Genomic DNA, 24140 nt, shown 5'->3' with positions numbered 1-24140 from the left:
ACCAATGTGTGCTTGCAACGTCAGGCGCTTTTGTTATCAATCAGCCAATGAATGGCATTTGGAGGCGGGACAACATGGCCGGAACTAAATATACAGCAATTAGCCTGTTAGCTCATGTGGTCTTAAAACTGTAACCTAAACTCCGTTTATTAAGAAAATAAAGACTGTTTGCACTCAAAGGAAAGTGTCTTCAATAACATATCAAACCCGTCTTTACGTTTACTGTACAGCATTGCTTTAAAAGTGTCACAAAAGATGTGTAGTTCAGTGATGTTACCTTAAAATGCTAAAGATTGCCACTTGCTAACTTGGCTAACAAGTAAACATGCTACATCAACTAGCCTTACACACTCGTACACACTGAAGTTATTGAAAGACAGCGTGTGGCGGCGAGGAGCCTTACTGTTAGACCTAAACAGCAGGAATGAAGAAGTGGAACTGGAAAGAAGGACAGCGACCGTATAAGCGACGAGGTGGTGGACAACGCCATGGATGGTACAGGGGAAACCGGCAAAGATTAACTCAGGACGAACAGTCGTAAGTGATAGTAAATATTGAAGCTTTGTTCTGTTAAAAATGTGATATGTGTTCAATAGGGCAGGTGTTGTGACGTCAGTAAGAGACACGGTGTGTTGCGTTCACAGGTCTGGATATAATGAGGAAGGGCCGTCAATTAGACCACCTCAGAGGAGAAATGAAAACCACCAGTCCGCCTCTTCCTCTTCCTCGTCTTCCTCCCCATCTTCTTCTTCTTCCTCCTCTAAGACCAGCAGTGCTGCACCAGGTGAGAACAACTGACCAACATCTTCCAAAATTGAAACGCAACGACACAGAATTGTATTTGTTATTGGCAGTAAGCTGTCATTTTATAAAGACTTGATCAGAAAACACACAATCCTTTATACCCTTTATTTGGACTACTTGCACCTTACTACAGAAATATCCCAGGGATACATACACATGACACCTAACCTAAACAATCTGTATGTTATCTATAATACATGTATTTTAAGTATTGCAGTATTTGTATGCCTTGTCTTGTATCTTGTTTTTTGCAAATTCTGTTCTATGTACTGTGCTGCACTGTTAAAATATAGATGATAAAAAAAGTCTGTCTCTTATCTTATCTCTTATGAAAAGATAATTATTCTGTTAACAACATAATCATGGATGGCTGTAACTTGAATTACAAGAACAAAAGGTATCCATGCCTAATTTCATCACCCGGTTCTTTTTCCAGAGCTTCCTGGGTTCTACTTTGACTCGGAGAAAAATCGCTACTTCCGCCTGTTGCCCGGACACAACAACTGTAACCCGCTGACCAGAGAGCAGCTAAAGGAAAAAGAAAGAGAGAAAGAAAGAAACAAGATGCTGGCGGAGGATGAAAAGCCCAGGAAAGTAAGTCCGTGGAGAGGAAATTATGGCAATTCTTCTGAAGCTTTTAGCGTTTATGAGGTTGTTTTTCGTGTGCTTGAAGCTTCAGTTACAATTGTTTCCCTTAATGTGTGGGTTTGATTATTGATCATGTATAATCTTCTTTATAGAAAGCACCAAGAAAAGGACTGAACACTTCACTTCTGCTGCAGAAAAGACACCTTGGCATGTTACCTGAGAACTCGTATTGCAGGTATCGCATCGCACTGTTCTCAATCAATGTTGAACATCGAGCTGTTTCTTGTATCCTATCCACAGCTGTAATACATTAGAGAGAAAGAAACCAACCAAACACAGTCAAACTTGAATGATAATCCGTTCTGTATGTGCTGAGGGAGTTTTCTTTGCGGCATTGCCGAGCCGCTAATCATGATGCAAATCGTTTTTGACGAGTTGGAAAACAGTCATAGAGGAACATGCTATAACTTATTTAGGATATTGTGCTGCCTGTCAGTTGTAATTGTAAGAATTAAACTGACACATAGTTGTAACCCAAATGCAATTTAGATAAGTATTTTTGCTTAACATTTCCATAAATACATAAAAACATGGATAAGGATTTGCAACTAAAGGTTATTTTCCTCATCGATTAATTTCCCATGTATTTTCAAGGTTGATCAATTACTTATTTGATCTATAAAATGTCAGAAATTGTGAAAAACATCCATCCTGGTTTCTGAAGGTCTAAGTGTCCAAAACTCAAAGATATTCTTCTTAAACATTACACAAAGCATAAATAATCAGGTAATGATATTTGAGGGACTGAAATTGTAATTTTAGGCCAGCTTTGCATGAAAAATGTACTTAAACCATAATCGATTATCAAAGTAGTTCGCAATGATTTTTCTCTTGATCGATTTATCAATGAGACGATTTATAGTCAGTTCTAACACAGGCATTGTCAGATGGTGGCGAGGAGCAGAGTTATTGATTTAGTTGAGATGATTGTCCTTTCATGTTACCGTGGTTACTGTGTGTCTCCAGGCTGGTGCATGAAGTGAAGGTCAGTGGAATGAGACGCCACCAACTAGAGATCCAGAGCACGGACAACAGCAACCCCAACACAGACAACTTCAGACTCATAGTGGTGAGAACACACACACGCACACCACACACTACACACCCAACCCAGTCTCACGGCATTTCGTGTTATAGTCACGACATTTAATCTATTGATTCGTGTTCACCAACACAATTTTCCCATTTTTTTCGTGTCACACAGAACGATTTTAAAAGCAATGTATTTCTATTGGTAGTATGTTTCGTGCCTGCAGCACGTCTTTTTGTCCGGTCGGGTGTTGAAAGACCGGAAGCTGTGTGGTTCATAAAAACATGTTCTTACTCAATATCAAGCCACGATTATTGTTTTTATTTTAAATCGTATAATGTCTGACTTTCTTTTGCCGTCCGTGAGGAAAATAATTGGGGCTCAGAACCTCAGAATACTGAAATCTGTATTTTTTAAATATTTTTTTCCTTCTAATTTGTTATTATTTTCTAAATAACACACTGTTATTTACTCAACAATAACACACAATTATCCTTGTTTTTATTTATTTGTTTAATTCTATAATCTCTGGCTTTTTTGGCGTCCGTCAGGAAGTGAATTTCAAAATAAAGTAACAGGAAACAGACGTAGGCCTATATGGGACATTTCGAGCATCGTTGCGATACACACCCACTGAACTGATTACCCAAGATCCTCAGTTATGGTTTAAGCTCGCTGATTGGATTTTTTAGCCGCTATTAGGCCTGTCGCGATAATCGATAAATTGACTTATCGTACGATAAATAAAAATGGACTCGATAACTTTTCTGAGCTCGATAAATTGCCGTTTACATAAAGATGTGACCAGCATTTTAGCCTGGAGCGCTGTTGCTGCCAGGCGCGCTGTGAGGGGCGGGGCTGACACACAGCCAGGTCAGAACACTCCGCGTGCACGTGCAACAGCGTAGCAGCCAAATTAATAATATAGCAACAAGCGGGAGACAATGTGTGACTTACTCGCGGGGAATTTAAAGTGAAATGGAATTGGTTATAAAACCTGACGACACATCTCGATTCTCCGGTGTGGCAGTACTTTGGATTCAAACCAAATCAATGAGGCGAACCTACGGACTTGAATGAGCCGGGCGGTGTGTCGCATTGGTTTAAAAAAGGTAGCGACAAAAGCAGGCCATACCACGCATTTTAAACCACTTAAAACACAACCACCCCATTCCGTTTTCCCAGCTGGGAGCAAACACGATATATATATATATATATATATATATGAGAGAGAGAGAGCTCTGTTTTCCAGCCTGACTCTATTTAATTTATTGTTTTGGTTGTGTGTAATTTAATTAATTTATTATAATTTAATTAATTTGTTTTATTTATTAATTTATATATTTTAATATTATTTCACATTTCATTTGCAATGTTGAATGTTCAATAAAAAGTTATGTTTGAAAGGATGTACTTGAATTATTATTATATATTATCATTATGTCTAAAATGGTCTTAAAAAGGTGCCGACAATATTATCGTTTATCGCAATAATTTCCAGAAAAATGTATCGTCCAACACAATTAATTATTGTGACAGGCCTAGCCGCTATGCACGTTGGGATATGGTGTTAATGCGATATGAAATGTGAAAAACATTTCGGAGTTTAGGATGGCCGAAGACACTATATACTACCCATAATCCTCAGCTATCGTTTGGGACTACAGTCCCCGTGATTAATCTTCAAGCTCTGGGATTGGATGTGGGAGTGGCAGTGCGCCAAGGTTATGCCGAGCGTCAAATAGTACTTTGAAATGGAACGAAACCACGGCAGACTATCCAAAACTGGACTCCAACGAGATGAATAACTACACATGCTGGCTTTTGTGTTTCTCAAAATGTTCTATGGGACTTCTCTACTCTGAACATTTTCGTTTTTCCCACAATTAGAAGTTGCCAGTATTAAACACATTGGTGTTATCAAATGTAAAACATATAATTAATAAATGGGTGAAAATCGCTTGTTTCCATAATGGGCAGCATTAATATATACCCACATGACAGCTCATTGTTACTTTGTCATTCTACTCCACTACAATTCAGAGGTTATCCTGGTATTTTTACTCCACTACATTTATTTTAGTAACTTTGCAGATTCTGATTAATGATGTGAAATATAAACAACCCTTAAAGCAGACTTTAGTTACACCTGAGTAAAATTGAGGGAAGGTGATTGTCAAGTGCCAACAATCAGGAGAGATATTTGATAGTTGGTGCTTGAGAAGACTAAACATTTATCTGCAATTGACATGAATGGAAACGAGTAATAAAGTATATTCATTACTCGTTATTCTCTACTAATAGTTCATTAAAGACTGTATAATGGCTATTTTGCACATCCCTTTCAAGATTTTCAAAGGTTTATCTTTATTGACATATCATATACACAACTACGTTGAAGTTATGCAATGAATGAAGAACTTGGGTCACAGGTTCCTCAACAGTGCATTACAAGACATCTATCAATATGTGTGTATACCTCCACCATTAAACTGTCATATTCTGCACATTTCTTATACTATCTACATAAGAGTATAATTAATATGTATAATATCAGTTAAAATAAGTGCTTCAACAAAGTTAACATTGCAGGAAAGCAATATATTAGACGTCAAGTACTTTGTCAGGCTTAATATTTATCTGTAGATACCCCCAAAGCTTTTTTCTTATTTAAAAGAAGACCTTAATCTAAAGCAGGCATCCTCAAAGTCCGGACTCCGGTCCGGATCCGGACCGAACGACAACTGTCTCTGGACTCTGAGCGAAATTATACTTTTCATATGTATTATCTGTATTATCTGTGTTATTTTTGAGACAACGCAACGAGTCAAAATTCTCCGTTGTGTACAAACAGCGCTCTATCTGTCTGTCTGTCTGTGTGTGTCTGTGTGTGTCTGTCAACGCATTGGTCCAATCACATTCAGCATCCCATCAGCGTTTTTTCCCCCCCACCAACAGTCTGCGAATCAGAGGCACAGTAGGGCGGGTCTTCACAGAATGCGGGTGGGAAAAATGTGTGTTTAAAAAAAAAGAAGTCAGAGCGAGAGTTAACAGCTCATCTAGTTGCATCTGTACTGTAGCTAGCAGCCTAGTTTCACCTACCTGGGACCCCGGGGCGGCATGGCGTGGCAACTGCCACCCTAAAAATAGGCCTTGCCACCCCAGCTGCCACCCCAGTTGGCAGCTTTGTTTTGAAAGAAAAGTTGTGGCTCATCAGACATTTATGAGAGAACGTCTCTAATGTCCGAGTGCAAGTGAATGCAGCACAAGACACACGTCTTGTAACGCACGTCAACCCATGGCGCGAGCGTTGAGATATGATTGGCGGCGATTTCGATTTGAACGGTACGGCGCAAAACGAGAAGCATTCGGACCATAGACTGATTCGGACCCAAGTACTGAAGGAATGAGTTATTTGCGGTCTACAATGACAGAGAAGAGACTGTCAAGTTTGGCTGTACTCAGCATTGAATCAAAACGCACTAAAGCTTTGGATCTTACTAATTTTGTGAGGCGTTTTGCTGAACAAAATGGTAATCGCCGCATTCAGCTGTAATAGACATGATGCTCTGTTCACGGGATGAGCATACAAAACTGTTAAGATGATGACCTTACGTGTTTTTTCTTTGTGGGGGTCTTTCCCCAAAAAACTGTTCTAAGTCCTGAGAAAGTCAAATAAGACAGTGTGTAAAACTACACTGCCCAGTCAAAAAAAAGTGACCACTAGGCCAGTAGGTAAGGACTTTCCACTCGATAATAACTGAAGTATAAAATAATGCATGACTGAAGTGATGGAGACCATGTTTGAAGGCAAACAAAAAGAGGAAATAACAGGTCAAATAAAGCAAATCCCCCTCTCAGATTCCACAGCAACCAGAAGAACATACATACTGGCTGGTGATTTGATTAATCAGCTTTGTGATGGAATACAAAATGCACAGTGCATTTCCTTAGCTGTGGATGAGTCCACTGGCACCACTGACAATGCTCAGTTGCTGGTGTTTGTGAGTTTTTATGATGAGGCAAAGGGGGAGTTTGTTGAAGATGTGTTGGGCCTGACGAACCTCAGTGGACACACAAGGGGGCAAGACACTTATAAAGCAATGATGGGAATGCTGGATGAAAGAGGGTGCGGCTGCCTTTATTCATAACTGTGCAGCTCTGCGACTCTGAGGGATCAAGCACAGACGCAATAACAATGAAAACTGCTGCATACAGTTTTTTTTTCGTTTTTGCAACCTCGTGTTAAGAATCTTGTTGCAATTTTTTTAAATGTTGAATGACCGTAATAATCGGACCTTTGTCTTATTAAAAACTTTTTTTTGGACCTTTAACATTTGTATTTGAGTACCCCTGATCTAAAGTATTCTTTAATGTTTAAATAAAGGTTAATTCGTTTTTCTGTTTTGCACATCCTCCTATTAATATCTTTGTACATCCAGCACTAAACTGTTTTATTGTTGAGATCCCTTACAGTATCTTCCTGATTTTTTATATTCTATATTTCTATCCTTGACCTTTTACTTTCCCCTTATGAAAGTATGTACTCTTAATATTTTTTTCATCAAATATAACATATTAAAAAATAATTCAATAACGTGCTTTAACCACTAGGCGGTGCACACAAGGTGCACACAGCCATAATAACTTTTTATTATTAATGTAGGACACTTATGTATGTATAACATCTGAAGATGTGTAGTTTTATTCATGTTTTCACATCATTTTACAGGATATTGCTATATTATTTCACATTTTTTACTTCTACACATTAATATCTGATTTGTAAAACATCACAGACAGAAAAGTATATCCGTCATTTAACGGTAAGCTATTGAAATTGTGATTCCATAGATGTGTCTCCCATCACCCAAATCCCCTCACTATTCTCTCAACTCAGTATTTACATTCTTATATTCAAAGAAAATCAGTAATATCTTTAAAACTACAAGTCCTTTTCTATCAGCTGTGCACCTTTATGGTGTAAATATAACCTATCCACCAATTGGATCAAATATAAAAGTCAGCCACATTAGTGTTGATACTGTGAGGAGACGTATTGTGTGAAGAGAAATTGAAGATGTTGTTTAATTGCTGATATATTTATGATCCACGTCACGTATTCAGTTTCGGTGGCATTTCTTCCAGTTTGTCCAAAGGTCTTCTCATCAGGGCTCCATAAATAAAGAACTACGGCAGATCTGTAATATTTTATGCAGCCGAACCTTGTATTACAATGCTATTATGTGATGACTTTCAAAGAGAAAAGCAAGCACACTTGGAATAAACTATTCTTTTCTTTTCTTTTTTTAAATGTTTTTCGGATTTCATATCGCATTAACACCATATCCCAACGTGCATTGCGGCTAAAACATCCAGTCACCGAGCTTAAACCATAGCTGAGGATTTTGGGTAATCAATTCAGTGGGTGTGTATCTGTTTCTGGTTATTTTATTTTGAAATTCACTTCCTGACAGACGCAAAAAAAGCCAGAGATTATAGAATTAAATCATACGATTTAAAAATAAAACAATATTCGTGGCTGTATATTGAGTAAGAACATTTTTTTATGAACCCTACATCTTCCGACCAGACCGGCCAAAAAGACGTGTTGCAGGCACAAAACACACTACCAATAGAAATACATTGCTTTTAAAATCGTTCTGTGTGACATGTAAAGAAGGGGGAAATCGTGTTGGTGAACACAAATCAATAGATTAAATGTCGTGACTATAACACGAAATGCCGTGAGACTGGGTTGACACACCACACACCACACACCACACACCACACACACACACACACACACACACACACACACACACACACACACACACACACACACACACACACACACACTGGTTGCTGTTGCTGGTGGTGAGTAAAAAAGCTCTCAAGGAAGTGGTTATCACCAGATAGCCCCAACTTTAAACGCATGGATGGATATTACAATGGACATTTACAAAATGGAGAGGATAGCATCATCAGTCAATCAAAAACTGGAACTTTTTGTGTCACAATGGAGAAACTTTTTACTGTTTCTATTTTATCTTTGTGTAAAAAAAGGAAAAAGCATTTCGGACGGACAAAGTTAAGATGTACAATTACTATTTCTTGAAAAAACACTGTGTAATTGTTTGCTGCCAAATGTCAATAAAAAATATATTACAAAAAAAAAAGAATATGTTTGTCTGGAAATCTTTTGGAAGTCAAACCTTTTGTTCTTCTTCTTCCTCAGGGGGACTCAGCATGTGAGCGGGTGTTCACGGTGAATGATGTGTCACACGGCGGCTGCAAGTACGGCATCATGAACTTCAGCAGCAGCAGCCGGGGGTCCCTGTCTGTGGAAATGTGCGACAACCTCTACTTCACAAACCGCAAGGTGGGGGCTTTTAACAGCTTACACTGTCTGCAGACCAATGTTCCACCTAACATTTCAAGAAATCCCTCTGTATTATACTAAGATACATCCGATAAGCTTAACATTTGGCTGTTTCAGGTGAATTCCATCTGCTGGGCCTCGGTCAACTACCCGGACTCTCACGTCTTGTATCCTTTTTCAGCTACTGTAGTTGTCTTTTTAATTTTTTTATAATTTAACATGCCTTAAAACACATGTGCCGCTTTAGACAACACAAGTATATTTCCCTTGACCTATCTGACCGTCAGGCTGTGTCTGGTTGGAGCGGCGGACACCCCGGGCTGTGTCAGTTTACTTCCTGCTTCCCTCTTCAGCAACTCCAACCCAGGTTGTACTGAGTAGAATCCTATCAGGTTTCTCACGCTATTTATGACACTCATATTAGCCTACTTTGTTTCAAAAACACATTTCATGTTGTTCGTTTGCATCCACATTTGAACATTTCTCCTCTCTCCTCAGACCAGCCCGGGATGCTGTGTAGCTTCAAGATATCCTCCGCCTGGTCTTGTGCTTGGTGCCTCAACCCCCAGTTTGACAAGACCTTTAGCACTGGTCTGTATTCATCCTCTTTCAACTCATGATAATTATAAGCAGATCATTATTATATCCTGCTTATGTAGAGGCGTACATTGGTTGGCTTGTATATAGCTTTGGAGTGTTAAACAATCTATAAAATAAGGCTCTATATGTTTGGATGGAATAAATGTACAGAAACACATGATTGCTTTGGAATACAGTCATCGGGAGAGATTGTTGCCTATGTGAGAGAGCATATGTTGCCAGAAAATGTTGTGTTATCTGATCAGGCATACTTTTCCTTTTCACAATCGTATTAATCTAAAAAAAACGATGTGTTCTTGCATGTGATGGCAGGCCTGTCTCGAAGGGTGATTGTGAAAGATGCCGAGACGGGACGAACGCAGACGTACAGCACCGGTAGCGATGTGCTGGCTCAGCAGTTTGCCCTTAGGGTGAGTCATCTGATACATTCAAGTGATGAAATGACTGGTAACATGCTATAGTTGGGCTTGTGACAAAGGACACTGTAAGAGAGCAAATAATGGACCCTTAGCCGCTGGGACTCCCAGCAGCTTCTACCGAAGCCTTCCGAGTAAATCGCCAGAACGCCGACACCTCCTCATCACTCCACCGCTCCCATGTTTTTTTTTGTGTTGCCATAAGTTATTATCTCTCCGTTGGTGCGCGCGGCTAATGCTAATAATGCTAATGCCAGCAAATATATTGGCGGCTTCACCAAACTTTTCTGAGTTTTACGGGGCGTGGTTTAAAATTCGCCCAGCCAATCAGAAATTTGAACTTTTTTCTCCCCAGGAAAGTACCACCTCTCTAGCAGGCACTAAAAAGGGGGTAAAAGTTCTCATGAACTAAGTTCTCTTTTTGGTGTGAACGCAAAATCCCAGGAACTATCGGAACTAAACGGGAAAAGTACGGGGAAAAGTGCTCCGGAGTGAAAGCGCCTATTGTGAAACACCTCCTTTTTCCCCCTAGGACCCAGTGCTGTTTAACGGTTGCCGGTCAGGAGAGATCTTCAGCATCGACCTGCGGCAGCGCGGCCGCAGGGATCAGAGCTGGAAGGCCAGCCGCTTCCATCAGGAGTCAGCCATCACCTCCGTACGCGTCCTGCAGGATGAGAACTACCTGCTCGCTGCTGACATGCTGGGCCAGGTCTGGCTATTGGCTTTACGATTAGATTTTGGGTTCTGATCGTTGGTACGACGTTAAGTTGTAAACGGCTAGTATGTTGATGATGTTTAGGTCCTGAGATGAGGCTAATGACACAAGTGGAAAAAGAAGATATTATTTAAAAAAAAAAAAAAAGGAATGCACACAGCTAATAATGAGAAATGTATGTTATATATTATTTGATGATGAAATCATACCCGATAAATTACCTGCCGTTGAAGCCAAAAAGATCTTCAGAAGAAGACATCACGACTGCAATGTGCAATTGATGTTTTTTTATTAGAAAAAAGCAATGGAGCCATATCAGGTGTGCATAAACTACAGGTTATGAACTTAGCTTGAAAATAAAATAAATATTGAAAGTAATGGTTACCATACCATATCCTTTATGAAAAGCGTGTATTTAGTTGGTGACAAAAACCCACATGAATGCTAATATTGCTAACATTGTGTTTTTCTTGAATTCTGTGCAGATTAAGCTGTGGGATGTGCGTGCGACAAAGCCTGTGCAGGAGTACAAAGGGCACTACAATGAGCACGCCTACCTTCCCATTCATGTCAACGAGCCAGAGGGACTCTTATTGGCAGGTAGGAGACAACACAACATGCTCACATCAACACACTGTGGCTTTGAAAATGTTCACTTCATTTATGCCAGTTAACTACTTACCTACCAGGTTACACCACTATGCGCTAGGGCTGTGCAATTAATCGTATTTTAATCTGGATTACGATTTTGCCTTGCAACGATTATTTTGCTGCATTCCCTTTTCCCAATGATGCTCTCAATTTGTATTGCGTTATACATCCTGCCCGCGTGTGCGCTTCTACCCCTCCCTAAAAGCCCTCTCAGCCAGGTTGTGTTGTGACTTGCAGTCTGTTTAATAAATCCATATAAACACGTTACAAGGGAAGCTTTAGTTGCTGTGTCTTTATTCTCCGGCCTCTAGCGTTCAGTCAACTTTCCCTGACCTCGTCAAGCCGGAGCCTCTTAGCTACTTCCGGTTCCCGGATAAGGGGTTACGAAATAAGAGCACTGCGTGTAGCAGTATAATTAAACATTACAGGTTGTGAGTGACATTAGTTATCATATTTATATATGCAGTGCTTGAATTGGAATAAAAAAGGTGCCAGTAGGCTACTCTAAATCAACAGCTGTTTCAAGTCAATTTTATTTATACAGCCCAAAAACAAGAATTTGGCTCAAAGTCTTATAGTATATCCTATAATGCTGGTGGGTTTGTCTCTTTACTGTATATTTTAGAAAGGCTCACTGTACTTAAAAAAAGTATGAAAGGCAGCGGATATGGCTAAAGCCTGACACCTACTGGCGGCTGGTTAAATGACTCCTCGTCCCTGAGTACATCTTTCCGCAGCTTGCTTTTGAATTGCTTCACGTGAAGCAGATTTAACCGGCACCGTGCCGGTACTCAGTAAGAAGTAACGGTACCAGATGGGTGAAAATCAGAAGTACCGGCCCAATTCAAGCACTGTATATGTTTAGTAGGTTGTGGAAGTGCGCTCCAAAATATTTGTTTATCTTCTTTATTGGTATTTATTATTGGTTTTTCAGTTGAATTATACTTAAAGTTCAGGGTAATCAACTGTTAAAAACATACTGTTCAAATTATTATTTTAATTTGTTTTAAAGTTCAATAAATTGATGTTTTCAAAGTCAATGAATAATCGTATTTAATAATCGTGATGTCAATATTGACCAGAAATAATCGTGATTATGATTTTTGCCGTAACCGCACAGCCCTACTATGCGCTGACATACTGTACTTAGTGCAAGTCAACATGCTCTTGAGCCAGTTGCAGATTAATCTTTCTTTCCGACCAGATTGAAAAAAGAAAAAACAAATTATGATTTTCCTCCTTTGTTCCTTCCCCAGTCGGTCAGGATTGCTACACCAGGTTATGGAGCCTCAAAGATGGCCACCTATTGAGGACTATCCCATCGCCCCACCCGGCCGCTAACGACATGATCCCCAGTGTGGTCTTCTCCTCCAAGCTAGGCGGCTGCAGGGGGCTCCCCGGCCTGCTCATGGCCGTCAAACACGACCTTTACTACTTCCCATACAACACCGACTACCAAGAAGGAGAAGAGCAGCCAGCCGGCTCCGTATGAAAAGACTGAAAACTGACGAATCTTATCAAAACAAGGACTTGCCAAATGTATGGAAGGAGTTTTATTCATATACAAAATCTTTAGGTATTTTATAAAGACAAGGTTTGGCCAGTATGCAGTTCATGCACACAGGTTTGCTTCCATATAGGGGGTTACAATCAATTCTCCATGGGTGTTTTTTTTTATGTTATTGTAATAGACGTGTGGCATACATGGCAATTACCGAAATTAAGAAATCTGTAACATTTACAAGAAAAAGTGCCCTTACTTAAGAATTGGATGATTTTTTTATACATGTTATTTAGGATTTCTTTGATCTGATTTGAAAAGGATGGTGCTGCGCTCATAATGTAAATCAACACCATGTCTTATTCTAAAGAAATTATTGATATCTAATGCTTTGTATTTGCTCCTAAATGACACAGAGAGACTGAGTTTCTGCAGTTTATTACATACTGTATGAGCGTACATGTGCATAAAGGTATTGATTTGTTCCTTTTGATATTTTGTATTCATTGAACATCTTTCTCTGAGACAGGGACAGTAATACGATTCCTATTAATTCAGCTTATTTGTGGAATTGGTAGCAAACTCTCCCAAACAGTCACTTAAAAAATAAAATCCAGTCCTCACAACCCCCTAGTGTTCAGTCGGAAGCCCAAGCTGCATCCTCATGATGTATTTGTCAGATGATTGTACAGTACAGTTGCTCCTAGCTACACAGCCTGTGTAGACAGAGTAAACACACTCTAAATATGTTCCTTGTTTTGAGGGGCCAGCCTCAAAAGATGTTTTTAAGTTATTATTTTTCTGTTCCATGTTGCTACTGTGAGCCAGCCACTCTATAAAATCAGATGTGTATTGTAAGCAAATGGTACTTTAACATAAAAACAACACAAGCCTTTCAAAAAAATATCCCTATTAGGAAACTTTTTCCCCTTATATGTATATATAATGTTACATTTAAACAATGTGGACAGCGTTATTAAGGCCGTTCTGCCCATTCAAATCTTATTATATAAGAAGTTAAGTAATTCTAGGAATGCATCTCGATGCTACAGTACATTATTGGCTTCTGATTGTTCTAATCCTCTTGAAGAAGAGGAGGGAAACTACTGTAACTCCATTTAAAAAGGACCATAATTCATTTTGGTGGATCATCCTTTCAGGGTTTCTCTGAAGTGCTATATCCAGGGGCTCCAGCGGAAACATTCTCAGGATAAAAGTGCTTACCCGGGATCAGTTTAAGACGCATCTATTATCTAACAGTTCACACATGTAGCCCCTATAATAGTACTAGTCACACTGGGAGGGATTGTCATAGGGGTTGTACATCAGTACACATTTTAAAAGGATTCGGGGTACATAGATATTTACCGCACTCAATTGTAAGCATTAACACTTAAAACTCACTTTCATAAAACGCTAGCAAGCAGTTTTATCTCTCCTCCCTTCTTGATATTCAAGTCTTACTCTGTCTGACATTCTTCACAGTGTAAAATATAGGCATATTTAAGTGAAAGAACATTAAGGGACTGACGAATCGTTTTGAAAACCGGCCACAGACAGTCTATTGGCAGCCAAGAAATGCCGCTAAAAGAGGAACTGAAGCCTTTTAGCCAATTTCCAGTTTTCTGATAGGCGTCCTCAAACAGCCTCCTCTTCTGCATCCTGCTAGAGCTCCCCTGGTTTTTGGTTGCAGCCGGTGCAGACCCTCACCGGGTGGTCCCAGCCGCGTGAGGGCACGGGTCGGCGCTCCAGAGAGCAGTCGCCGCACACGCCCTGTCCACAGGAGCGGCAGTGGTGGATGGAGAGGCGCGGGGAGAACTCCTTCTGGCACTCGCTGCAGGAGTGGATGTCCTGATCTGGGACCCAGTAGGCTGGGCGGGCGGCGTCCTTCACCAGGCCTGGACGCACAGGAGAGGGGGGGGGTTATTCTAACAACAGCCGGGTAGAGTGCTTCAGTTAAAGCTGTAAGAATACTCTATTTATCGCTATTTATTTATTTTAACAGTTGTTCCATTTGAAAAAAACATTAGCATCAACACAGAGGCGTTACATTTAAAACGTGCACATTGTAAAGAAAATAATGAGCATATTGTAAAGTGGTGGAAAATAACTAAGTGCATTTAATCAACCACTGTATTTTTCAAAAGTGTTTTGTCATACTTATACTTTCCTGAATATTTCTATTTAATGCTACTTTATGATTCTTCTCCATTGCAATTTCGAGTGAAATATTGTGCTTTCTACTGCATTATATTTTGTTTTACTTGATTTATTACAAATAAAATAAATACATTGGCTCAACATTGACGAACTATACCATTAAAATGCTCTTGGATATATTTGTAAGCCATAACAACTGTACTATAAGTAGTATTATCAATAAAATACTTTGGAAAGAGCAATTGTGCATGAGTACTTCTGATAGTTTAAGTACATTTAGCTCAAAATACTTCTGCACTTCTACTTAAGTATTTTTGTTCTAATATGGATATTTTAAGACAAAAGTATTTCTACTTATAGTGGGTCGATTCCCTTCAAAACAGATTGTTTTTGATAATTGACTGATGTAATGCTCACCCAGAGGGATGTCGATGGCCCCCACTACAGCTCCTAAAGTGTTCTGCACCGCCTCCCCCACCTTCCTCGCTATCAGGGTGCCTCCCTCCTCCTCCAGGGCAGCGTCCAGTAACTCTGCAACAAAGCAAAGATGTGGACAGAAATTCAGGAACTCACAATGTTTTAAAGAGCAACATAACTTAATTATAACTAAGGTAACACAATATTATTTCCGTGACCTAGACAGTTCAATACCAATATTTGGAAATATGAGCTGCTTTCTCAATCTTGATTTTAAGGACTACATTTTTTGGAATAGGGAATGTTGTCTTTGTAGCTAAGAGCTTTGGACTGTCTCAGACCAAAAGCAAGGCAAGACCATTTTAATTATATAGCACATTTCAATCATTCAGTCATTTCAAGGTGCTTTAAACCGAAAATAATACAAGCATTTAAAGGTCCCATGTCATGCTTTTCCGGTTATTACCCGTCACCTTGTGTTATGTAGCTTTTTATGCATATAAACGGTCTGCAAAGTCACAAACCCTCAAAGTACACCCTGTAGCGAGTAAAACTCTAACACAGAAAAGACCTGTCTATGCTGCCCCTGAACGCCTCGTTGGAGATTTCTCTTTTTCCATTGTTTTCTTCCTGGGTACAGTGACGTTCCCATACCAACAAGCCGTTTAGGATAGAGTGTGAATACACATACTTTACAGAGATGCTGTATGAGAAACCAATGTGAGTTTGGAAAATTGCATAATATAAATCTATTCTAGTAGACCTCAACAATGGAATTATGATCAGTAGAAATGGCCATGACATGGGACCTTTAAACATAGTATAACTTTCAAAATCATAAAAACGATTCAAAAGTCAGAAGAATAAATACACAAACTAGCTAAAACAGAATAGTAATAACAAAAATAACATTTTTTAAATGGTGCGTAGACATTAAGTCCTATATTAAGAGGGATTTACCAGTGGAGATTTCTCTGTTGTGGAAACACGCGTCGCAGACTCGGACAGGCGCGAGCCCCCAGCCTCTCTCAGGGACCGGGCGGGTTTTTGAGGAGCAGGAGTCACAGAATCCCTCTCCGCAGGCACGACAGTGGTGCTTTGTGTCGTTGGCCTGGAACTCTTCTCCACATTTAGTGCATTTCTGCAACACAAACAGCGAAGATAACATATGTGTGTACAGCCAGTTATACTGCAGATAAACAGTAAGCCCATAGAGCAGGGGTGTCCAACATGTTTTCACCCAGGGCCACATACAGACAAATATAAGAAGGGCTGGGCCACTCCCTAGAGGTATATTCAGTTTTAAGTTAGCAAAATCAATCAAATGTAGGTAAATGATGCTTGTGAGTGTTGGCAGCGCATACCTGATTATAATAAGGAGAAATAGGAAAGGGTGTATTTCAATCTTGTTATGTTAATAAGTCATTGGGCTTTTTTATTTTTATTTAAGCTATGTTAGAAAATGTTTCCATCTTTATTTGACTGAATTTATTTGAAAAGTGGTCGTATTAACACATGAATACTACTGTGTAATATATGTTTACATTCATATTTAAGAAGTACAATATAAGACAAGCACAAGTTTAATTTGTGGGCCATATTCCATTCTACTTTTTGAATTAGCTGAGGGCCGATTCAAAATGGTCCGCGGGCCGCATTTGGCCCCCGGGCCGTAGTTTGGACACCCCTGCCATAGAGGATAAGATGATGTTCCTGTCTCTATAGGAAAACTATGTGCAGTTTTAACAGCCGTAATTAATTGGGAATTGAGAGATTAAGTTGTGCACCGAGATGAGGGAGTTAGGAGTCCAGTAGGTGGGAGCGATCTGGTCGGTGAGCCAGGAGGTGACGGCTTTGGCCGGCTTCACGCTGAGTTCCGACACTGACTGGGAAATGTATTTGACTCCATCCAGCAACCTCTGGGCGGCGTTGTTGTTGTCTTTCAGAAAACCGTCAGACTGAGAAAAGGCAAGAGGAGAAAAAAAGGTTGAGTAAGATACAAAGGAATACCCTAGCATCTGTAGATCAAACTTTCAAAATATTGTTGGAGAATCTTAATTTGACATTTGTTGTGTACATCGTCAGTTAAATATAAAAAAGTTCATAAACCACATTGGGTAATAGTTTCCTGGGCATCAACATAAAACCCACTGTAGCCTTTGTTACGACCCTGGGTCGTTAGGTCATTTGTGTGTACATTTTTCCCTCCTCCTGTGTCTGAGTGTGTGTGAGTGTGTGTGTGTATGTGTGTGTGTGTGTGTGTGTGTGTGTGTGTGTGTGTGTGTGTGTGTGTGTGTGTGTGTGTGTGTGTGTGTGTGTGTGTGTGTGTGTGTGTGAGAGCAAGCAGGTGGTGCCCATTAGCTGATTAGCTACCTCCTGCATGCTGATTGGTCCAACTGAGGAGACAGGAGCATATTAATCGGCAGCCGTGCAGTTCCTCGGCCGCTCTCACTGACTCAACTTATCCTACTCCCAGGATCCGTTGCAACGCCGTGCTTATTAAGAGATTATGTTCTATGGTTCTGTGTTCACACCTTGATATCGTTGTCCTTCTCCTCTGGCTGCGGGCCATTTATACCTTACCTGTCTTTGAAAGACAGATGTATGTTCTCAGGAGTACAAAACCTTTTTGTTTTCTCTTCCCTTTTTGGATTGATCGTTTTCTCCTGTTTAAGTTAGTGTAGGTAAGAAGCCTGTATATTTATCGGTTAGGTAAGATTTTGAGTTCTAAGGTTTGTTTCTTTTTTGTTGGTTTTGTTACTCCAATTTATTTATCATTTTTGGTAAATACATTTACCAAACGCTTTCTCTGACTCAGTGTCCGTGTTCTTGGGAGTGGGAAGAGTGGGGGAGAGTGCATTTTGTGCTGCGCCTAGGTTCCCCTAGACCTGGGCGTCACACCTTACCCCGGGCCAGATGTGCTGGATCTCTGTTCTGACCACTGTTTCCACTGGATCCTGGTTCCCGTACCAGTACTGCCTGCTTCTGTAGATCACTGCACAGTTGGGGCACTCGATGACATACCTGGTCCAAGACAAAAACATTTCAGTTTATAGGGGACAGATTGTGTTGCCTATTGTTCTTGGTTTTATGGCAGAGTAAGAACCATAGGGTCCCATTGTGGGTGTCAGTTTGCCTGCATTTAGTGATCTGTTAGAGGCTGAAGTCATAAGTCAGATAAACTACCTTTTATGATAATATAACAGCCTTTAGTGCATATAAATTACATTAGTTGGTGATTGGTCTCCTTAATTTAATAATGACAGAAATAAATATACATACATTTTGGATCTATTCTGATTTTTGCCTATTATATCTGTGTGTTTAAGCATACATTACCAAGATGGATAAAGGTGTGGATTTTGTTTGTTTTGGATTCAGTTTAAAGGGGACCTATCATGCAAAATGCACTTTTGTACGTCTTTTATACATGAATATGTGTCCCCGGTGTTCCAGGGAACTCACCTAGTGTCAGAAAATACAACCCTCTCTATTTTCCTCCATACCCAAATCTCTAAAAACAGGGCTGCAACGGATTTAATACATGTGGATTCTGATTTGCAACTCTATGATGTCACAGAGGTGCACTCCGCCTGTATGGTCAACTCTCCACCTATCAGGGGAATGAGAGGTTGCCGTGGCATGGCAACAGCATAGTAAGATGACGCTTGTGCCTCGCCCCCTCCTTTGCAGGGGGGGGGGGGGTCAGCTCCAGCTCATGCAAAGACAGAGCTGGAGTGAGGCAAAATGAGGCATAGCTAAAATGCATGATCTGTTTGGTATTTTGAAAAATAAAACTTATAAATATACCTTATATAGGTATGGCCCTACAATATATTACTCAAATATAGCATGATGGGTCCCCTTTATGGGAGGATTCAGACATCAACCAAAACCTAATTTTACCATAAACATTTATACAACCATCCAGTTACAAAACTAGCTAATTAAAAAGCATGGTTGTGCGCTGTTTGGGTAGGAGAAGCTCATAAATTAAAGCCTTTTTTTCTGGATTTTTCCCTCTTCTATAGTTCAAGTGGGTTGATCACAGTGCCAGGCAGACATTTCCGATCGTTTTCCTCATGGTTCTGTGGTAGCCGGACTCACCCAGACCAGGCGTAGATGGCCAAGCCAAACCACGGTGAGTCAGACGAGGCTGTCGTTTTAGGAACCACTATGACCTCCTTCCCTCCTTCATAGCAGGCCTGAGACATTTTAGAAGAGACATTGAGAATCTAACCACGCAGGTAAACTTCAACATGTACAGGCGTGGCATTGGGGCTTGTACTCGCCTTGCAGGTGTAGATGCGGTTGTCATACTGTGCAGAGTAGCGGCAGCGTTGTTTGGCTTCGTGGTCAAGTCCTTCCTTGAGGTGATTCATGCTTCTCTTACAGCCTGAACTGAGAGTTAAGGGACAAAAGGCCACTTTGTAAAGGGGATATTTTGACAACCATTTCCTAAATTCATTTATTGTCCTCGACAGGCAACAACTATAAACAAGAATTACTCTTCCAAATCCAAAAACCAGAGTGCAGTGATGTCACCAAGTTTAAATCTGGAACTGCTCCATACAAAATGATTTGGGAAATGTGTCTCATAGATCAGGGGTTCCCAAAGTGGGGGTCACGAGATGATTACAAAATAAAAATGGAAATTAAAAATAAAAATAATTTAAAAAAATTGATTAATTTTTTTTATAATATTTTGTTTTTAATTATTATTAATGATAAGGTTTGCATAGACATTTTCAGGGACGGACTAGCCATCTGTATAGTTTCCCCACAACGAGGCTCCCCCTTTGACAATCCACTAGCGCAGTGTTTCTCAAACTTCTTTTTCATACCAAGGACCCCCCTCCCCCGTCGACAGGGGGTCGCCAGTCTCTGGCACTGTTATTTTGGGGGTCGCGGGCTGAAAAGTTTGGGAACCCCTGTCATAGATGACTGTGAGAGCACTCAGGGGAATGTGTCATTCAAAAAAATGTTGGTTGCAAAATAAAAAATACAGCTTTCCTAGGCCATTCAAATAGCATATCGGAATGTACTGGAAACGGCGGTGTTCCCCTTTGATGTTGATTCTTTGACGGTGTCTTTTAAAAAACATTATTCATAAAAACCTAAAAAATACTTAAATGATTTACACTGTTGTTATTTATTGATGCACCAGAGGAAAATGAAATGCTAATACAAAGTGTTTTACATTGTCACAACAAATAGATTTGGCCGACTTTAACTTGTTGTCCTTCAATCAAAGCTTAATTTCATTGTGACTCATTGAATGAAACTATGGAGGTCTGTATGAGAACCAGGGTGAAATAAAAAGGTCTAAAAACGTATACTACGTTAATGAAATGCAAAGGTGGCAGCATTTAGAGAGACACGTACCAACAGCTGAGGCAGAGGCTGGAGCAGGTGAAGTACTCATCCGGGAAGAACGAGTTACTGGCCATGTGTTCATCGGCTATCTCCCCGCTAAAGCGCTCGCTCAGGGCCTGAAAGAAGGACATAAAGAGACAGAAAGAGTCAATAAAGCTGGCTGTCAATATTGATATTTAAAAATTCGTAAATACATAACACTAGTAGTTTCTGAGTACAATCAAGGGTCTTTACCTGCAGGGCCTTGTAGATGACGCTGGCGGAGCGTGGTGAGCGGGTGGTGTTGTTGTCCAGCTGCTGCTCAAGGCTAAGAAGCAAACCGCTAAAGTCTGTGGGAGGGTTGTAGGTGCGAGTCCCACGGTACTGGATGGAGCTGAACGCTTCTGGAAACAGACCCAGCTTCCTGAAACGCTCCTGGAGAAGACGCTCCACCGATTCTGAGGGTTTGTCTGGAGATGAAGAGCAAAACAGAAAGTGAAGGTGAGAGAACATATGATTCTTTTGACAATCTTTTTCACTTCAGTACATTTAAGTTAAGTTTAGAGAATTAAGAGGGTGATATGTACCTGATCCTAGTAGCTTGGTGTGGACAGTCTCATGAAAGATGATCACAGCAGGGCCCAGAGTGGACAAGGGGACGTCTAGACCACAGCGGGTGGTGGTCGCTTTCAGCTCTTTGGTGAAGTGTTTCAGGTAAGCATCTGATGCATCGCCGAGGAACTTGAAGAGATCGTCATGGAGACGGTCAGCATGGGTTCGGTAGATGACCACATCACAGATGGCCAGGACTTTAAGGAGCAGGCGCGTTCGCTGACCCTGATTTGCTCCTGATGAGAGCAAAATATAATGGTGTTAATTAATGTGTGTCAATTGAGGAAAAACATGCCTCCCAGTACTGATGTTTATTACATGGTATTAAAGGGACAGTTCAACACAAAATAAAAATGAAAACACTTTTTTTTCTTATACTATTTGTATCAACCTAGATTGTTTTGGTGTGTGTTGAGTGTTGGAGATTAGTTCTTGCTAGAAACCCACGCTGATTAAAGTGAATGGGGATAGCCTTTCTTCAGTTCGCTAAAGGTTTTACAAATGTTAGTGCTGAGCCGCCTTGCAAATGTTTAATTGTTTAGTTTGGTAAAAAGAAAGAAGTTCCTACATTAACTGCCCAAAAACTAAGTCCTTAGATCAGCTTGAGTAACCAGTTCATGATTTTTGTAATGAGATATTGCTATTGAGGTTTTATTAATTACAATTGAATTTCTTTGGGTGCTTTGAACACCAAAAGCCAAGTGTCATCTAGATCCATTGGCTGGCCTCTCTCAAAAAATGTGTACCTCACACCAAAACAATCTAGAATAATAAATAGCACTATAGGTAGGAGAGAAAATATGCTGGGTGAACTGTCCCTTTAAGCTCTCCCATTGTTGGTCCCATACCAGCTCCAAGCAGTCCCTCTGTGTCGATGACTACCACCCGGTGCACAGGGTCCATAGCGGCCCACACCCCCACGGTGCAGGACTCCTGGGTGGGAGAGGTCTTGAAGACTTCTCGTCCAAGGAAGAAAGTATGGTTCAGGGTGTGGGACTTGCCCTCCCCAGTGTTTCCAAAGATGGAGACCACCTTCAGGAGCTCATCTGACTTGCAACGCAGTCTGCTCACAAAGTCTTCCACATCCTTCACCTGAGAATCCACAAAAGATCAGCCTCATGGTCAAAAATAAATAAATAATCTGGAGATGTCAAACTATTTGCTTAAAAGTATTTACCTGCATCTCCTCCCTCTCGTCCACCAAGATGAAGCTGGACACCTTCTCCAGCTCGGCCTTCAGTATCTCCATGTGTGACTCCCCTGCAGCTAGGCAGTTGTCCTGGGGAGATATTGCAGGAGGGTAGGGAGTCAGAGGGTGCTTCCTCTTGTTGACCCCACTGTGGGTGCGTTTCTGGCAGTCCAAACACAGGTTGGTCTTGCAGCCCTGGCAGCGCACCACCGCCCTGAGCCGTCCACCGTTCACGGGGCAGCTGCTGTCCCCCTTGCAGGAGTCACAGAACGGGACGTGGCCGGGTGCGATCCGAACCCTGTCGTGGTTCCTCATCCTCTCCTGGCGATGGAGCTCCAGCTCGCAGCGGGCACACTGCAGGCTGCCGCATTCATCGCACTCAAACGCAGCCTCTTCTGAACCCCCGCAGGCGTAGCTCTCCTGACAGCCTAGCAATGTGGTCATCCCTTTATCTACAGCTGGACCTTGACCACTCATGTCAAAAGAAATGACAGGTCAGTGGATACCCCTCGGTTACTAAAAGCAAGCGGAATAAAAGCAACGTGTCGGTTCAGTTAAGGAGCTTAAGTGATGCAATCTTTGTTCAAACTCTGTAAAAAGCCATTTAAACAAAAACTAAATTACAATACTGTCAAAAAGTAATGAAATGTTAAGCTTATTACTGCTTACCAATAAGGATATTCAGTCAGTAGTTAACGGGAAGAGTTATGAATTTAAACGCCCTTGTTCAGACCGGTTCAGACAAGTGAATTACTTTGTTTTGGCATAACAGTTTGCTAGCTAACGTTAGCTGCCCTGCATCCCCTGTCTTGTTTTGGTAATGCTGCAGCTAACTTGTTTATACCAAGTTGCTATTTTAAAGTAGCCTTGTCAATGTGAGCCATAATGTCTTAAAAAAACACGTTTTGAAAATCAGTAATACATATTTTTATTTTGTCACTAACCGACACAAAGAAAAACACTTTCTGAAGAAACAAACAACCTTCGTTTCAGTCGACTGACCTAGCAGTGGTTACTAGTCCAACGGACGACGGCTAACTAAAAGGCTGCCTCCACACAGTCTAAAACCGGACACGTATACTGTCTAACGCACACAGCTGACTGCCACATACAGCTAATGCTGTGAAGAAAGTTAGCTTGCAGGGCTCTTCTGTGTCAGACCACTGTAGATGTTGTTGCTTTTACATCAGCTGATCGGCTTGTTTTTATCCAGAGTTCAAAAGTCACGAAACATGATGCATTTTGGGATATGAAGGATTTGGGAGTTGCAGAGAAAAACATCGGACAATTAATACTTTACTCGGTTTATAAACGATGTAATAGTATATGCAGTCAATTATATTCATATTATATTATTTTAGGGAGGTTTGACACCACTACCTTTCTACTTAAAAAAATTATCTGGATTTATTGGACAATATATAAACCGTTGCCCATGATGCTTTGCACCTTCCAGCTGATGTAGTGTTCGCTTTTATTAGTAACCAGCGTACACCGGAGCTTACTCAGATACGGCGACATTAACTGATAACGACAGGCATCATGTTAATATCAATAGCTCGGGCATTCATTTTGTAATACAACGTGTATTTATTATTGTAATGTCCCTGGTTGTTGCGAAACCTGTCAAACACGCAGAGCGATAGTGCCCGCCCTGTAC

At 40.7% G+C, this 24140-nt stretch overlaps 2 protein-coding genes across 2 annotated transcripts; one reads left to right on the top strand and one right to left on the bottom strand.

Annotated features, from left to right (window-relative positions):
* Positions 1 to 90: 90 nt before the first annotated feature.
* On the top strand, positions 91 to 13240 carry wdr21 (WD repeat domain 21). The gene is made up of 13 exons (XM_079642094.1): positions 91 to 537; positions 645 to 784; positions 1241 to 1398; positions 1545 to 1627; positions 2419 to 2521; positions 8721 to 8864; positions 8982 to 9031; positions 9152 to 9231; positions 9363 to 9455; positions 9777 to 9874; positions 10413 to 10589; positions 11081 to 11195; positions 12503 to 13240. Exons 1-13 carry the CDS (start codon positions 425 to 427, stop codon positions 12736 to 12738), a joined length of 1590 nt encoding a protein of 529 aa, XP_079498220.1. The 5' UTR covers positions 91 to 424; the 3' UTR covers positions 12739 to 13240.
* zfyve1 (zinc finger, FYVE domain containing 1) lies at positions 13170 to 23654 on the bottom strand. The gene is made up of 12 exons (XM_079642093.1): positions 22469 to 23654; positions 22140 to 22383; positions 21267 to 21527; positions 20935 to 21149; positions 20710 to 20816; positions 19617 to 19725; positions 19432 to 19529; positions 18231 to 18348; positions 17112 to 17282; positions 16285 to 16465; positions 15325 to 15438; positions 13170 to 14645 (listed from the first exon to the last, which is right to left on the bottom strand). Exons 1-12 carry the CDS (start codon positions 22955 to 22957, stop codon positions 14413 to 14415), a joined length of 2340 nt encoding a protein of 779 aa, XP_079498219.1. The 5' UTR covers positions 22958 to 23654; the 3' UTR covers positions 13170 to 14412.
* Between the last annotated feature and the right edge of the window lie 486 nt (positions 23655 to 24140).

This window comes from Notothenia rossii (genome assembly GCF_949606895.1).
Source record: "Notothenia rossii genome assembly, chromosome: 8".
NCBI lineage: Eukaryota > Metazoa > Chordata > Actinopteri > Perciformes > Nototheniidae > Notothenia > Notothenia rossii.
Note: the sequence above shows the minus strand (reverse complement) of the source record. Positions and strands in the feature narration are given on the sequence as shown.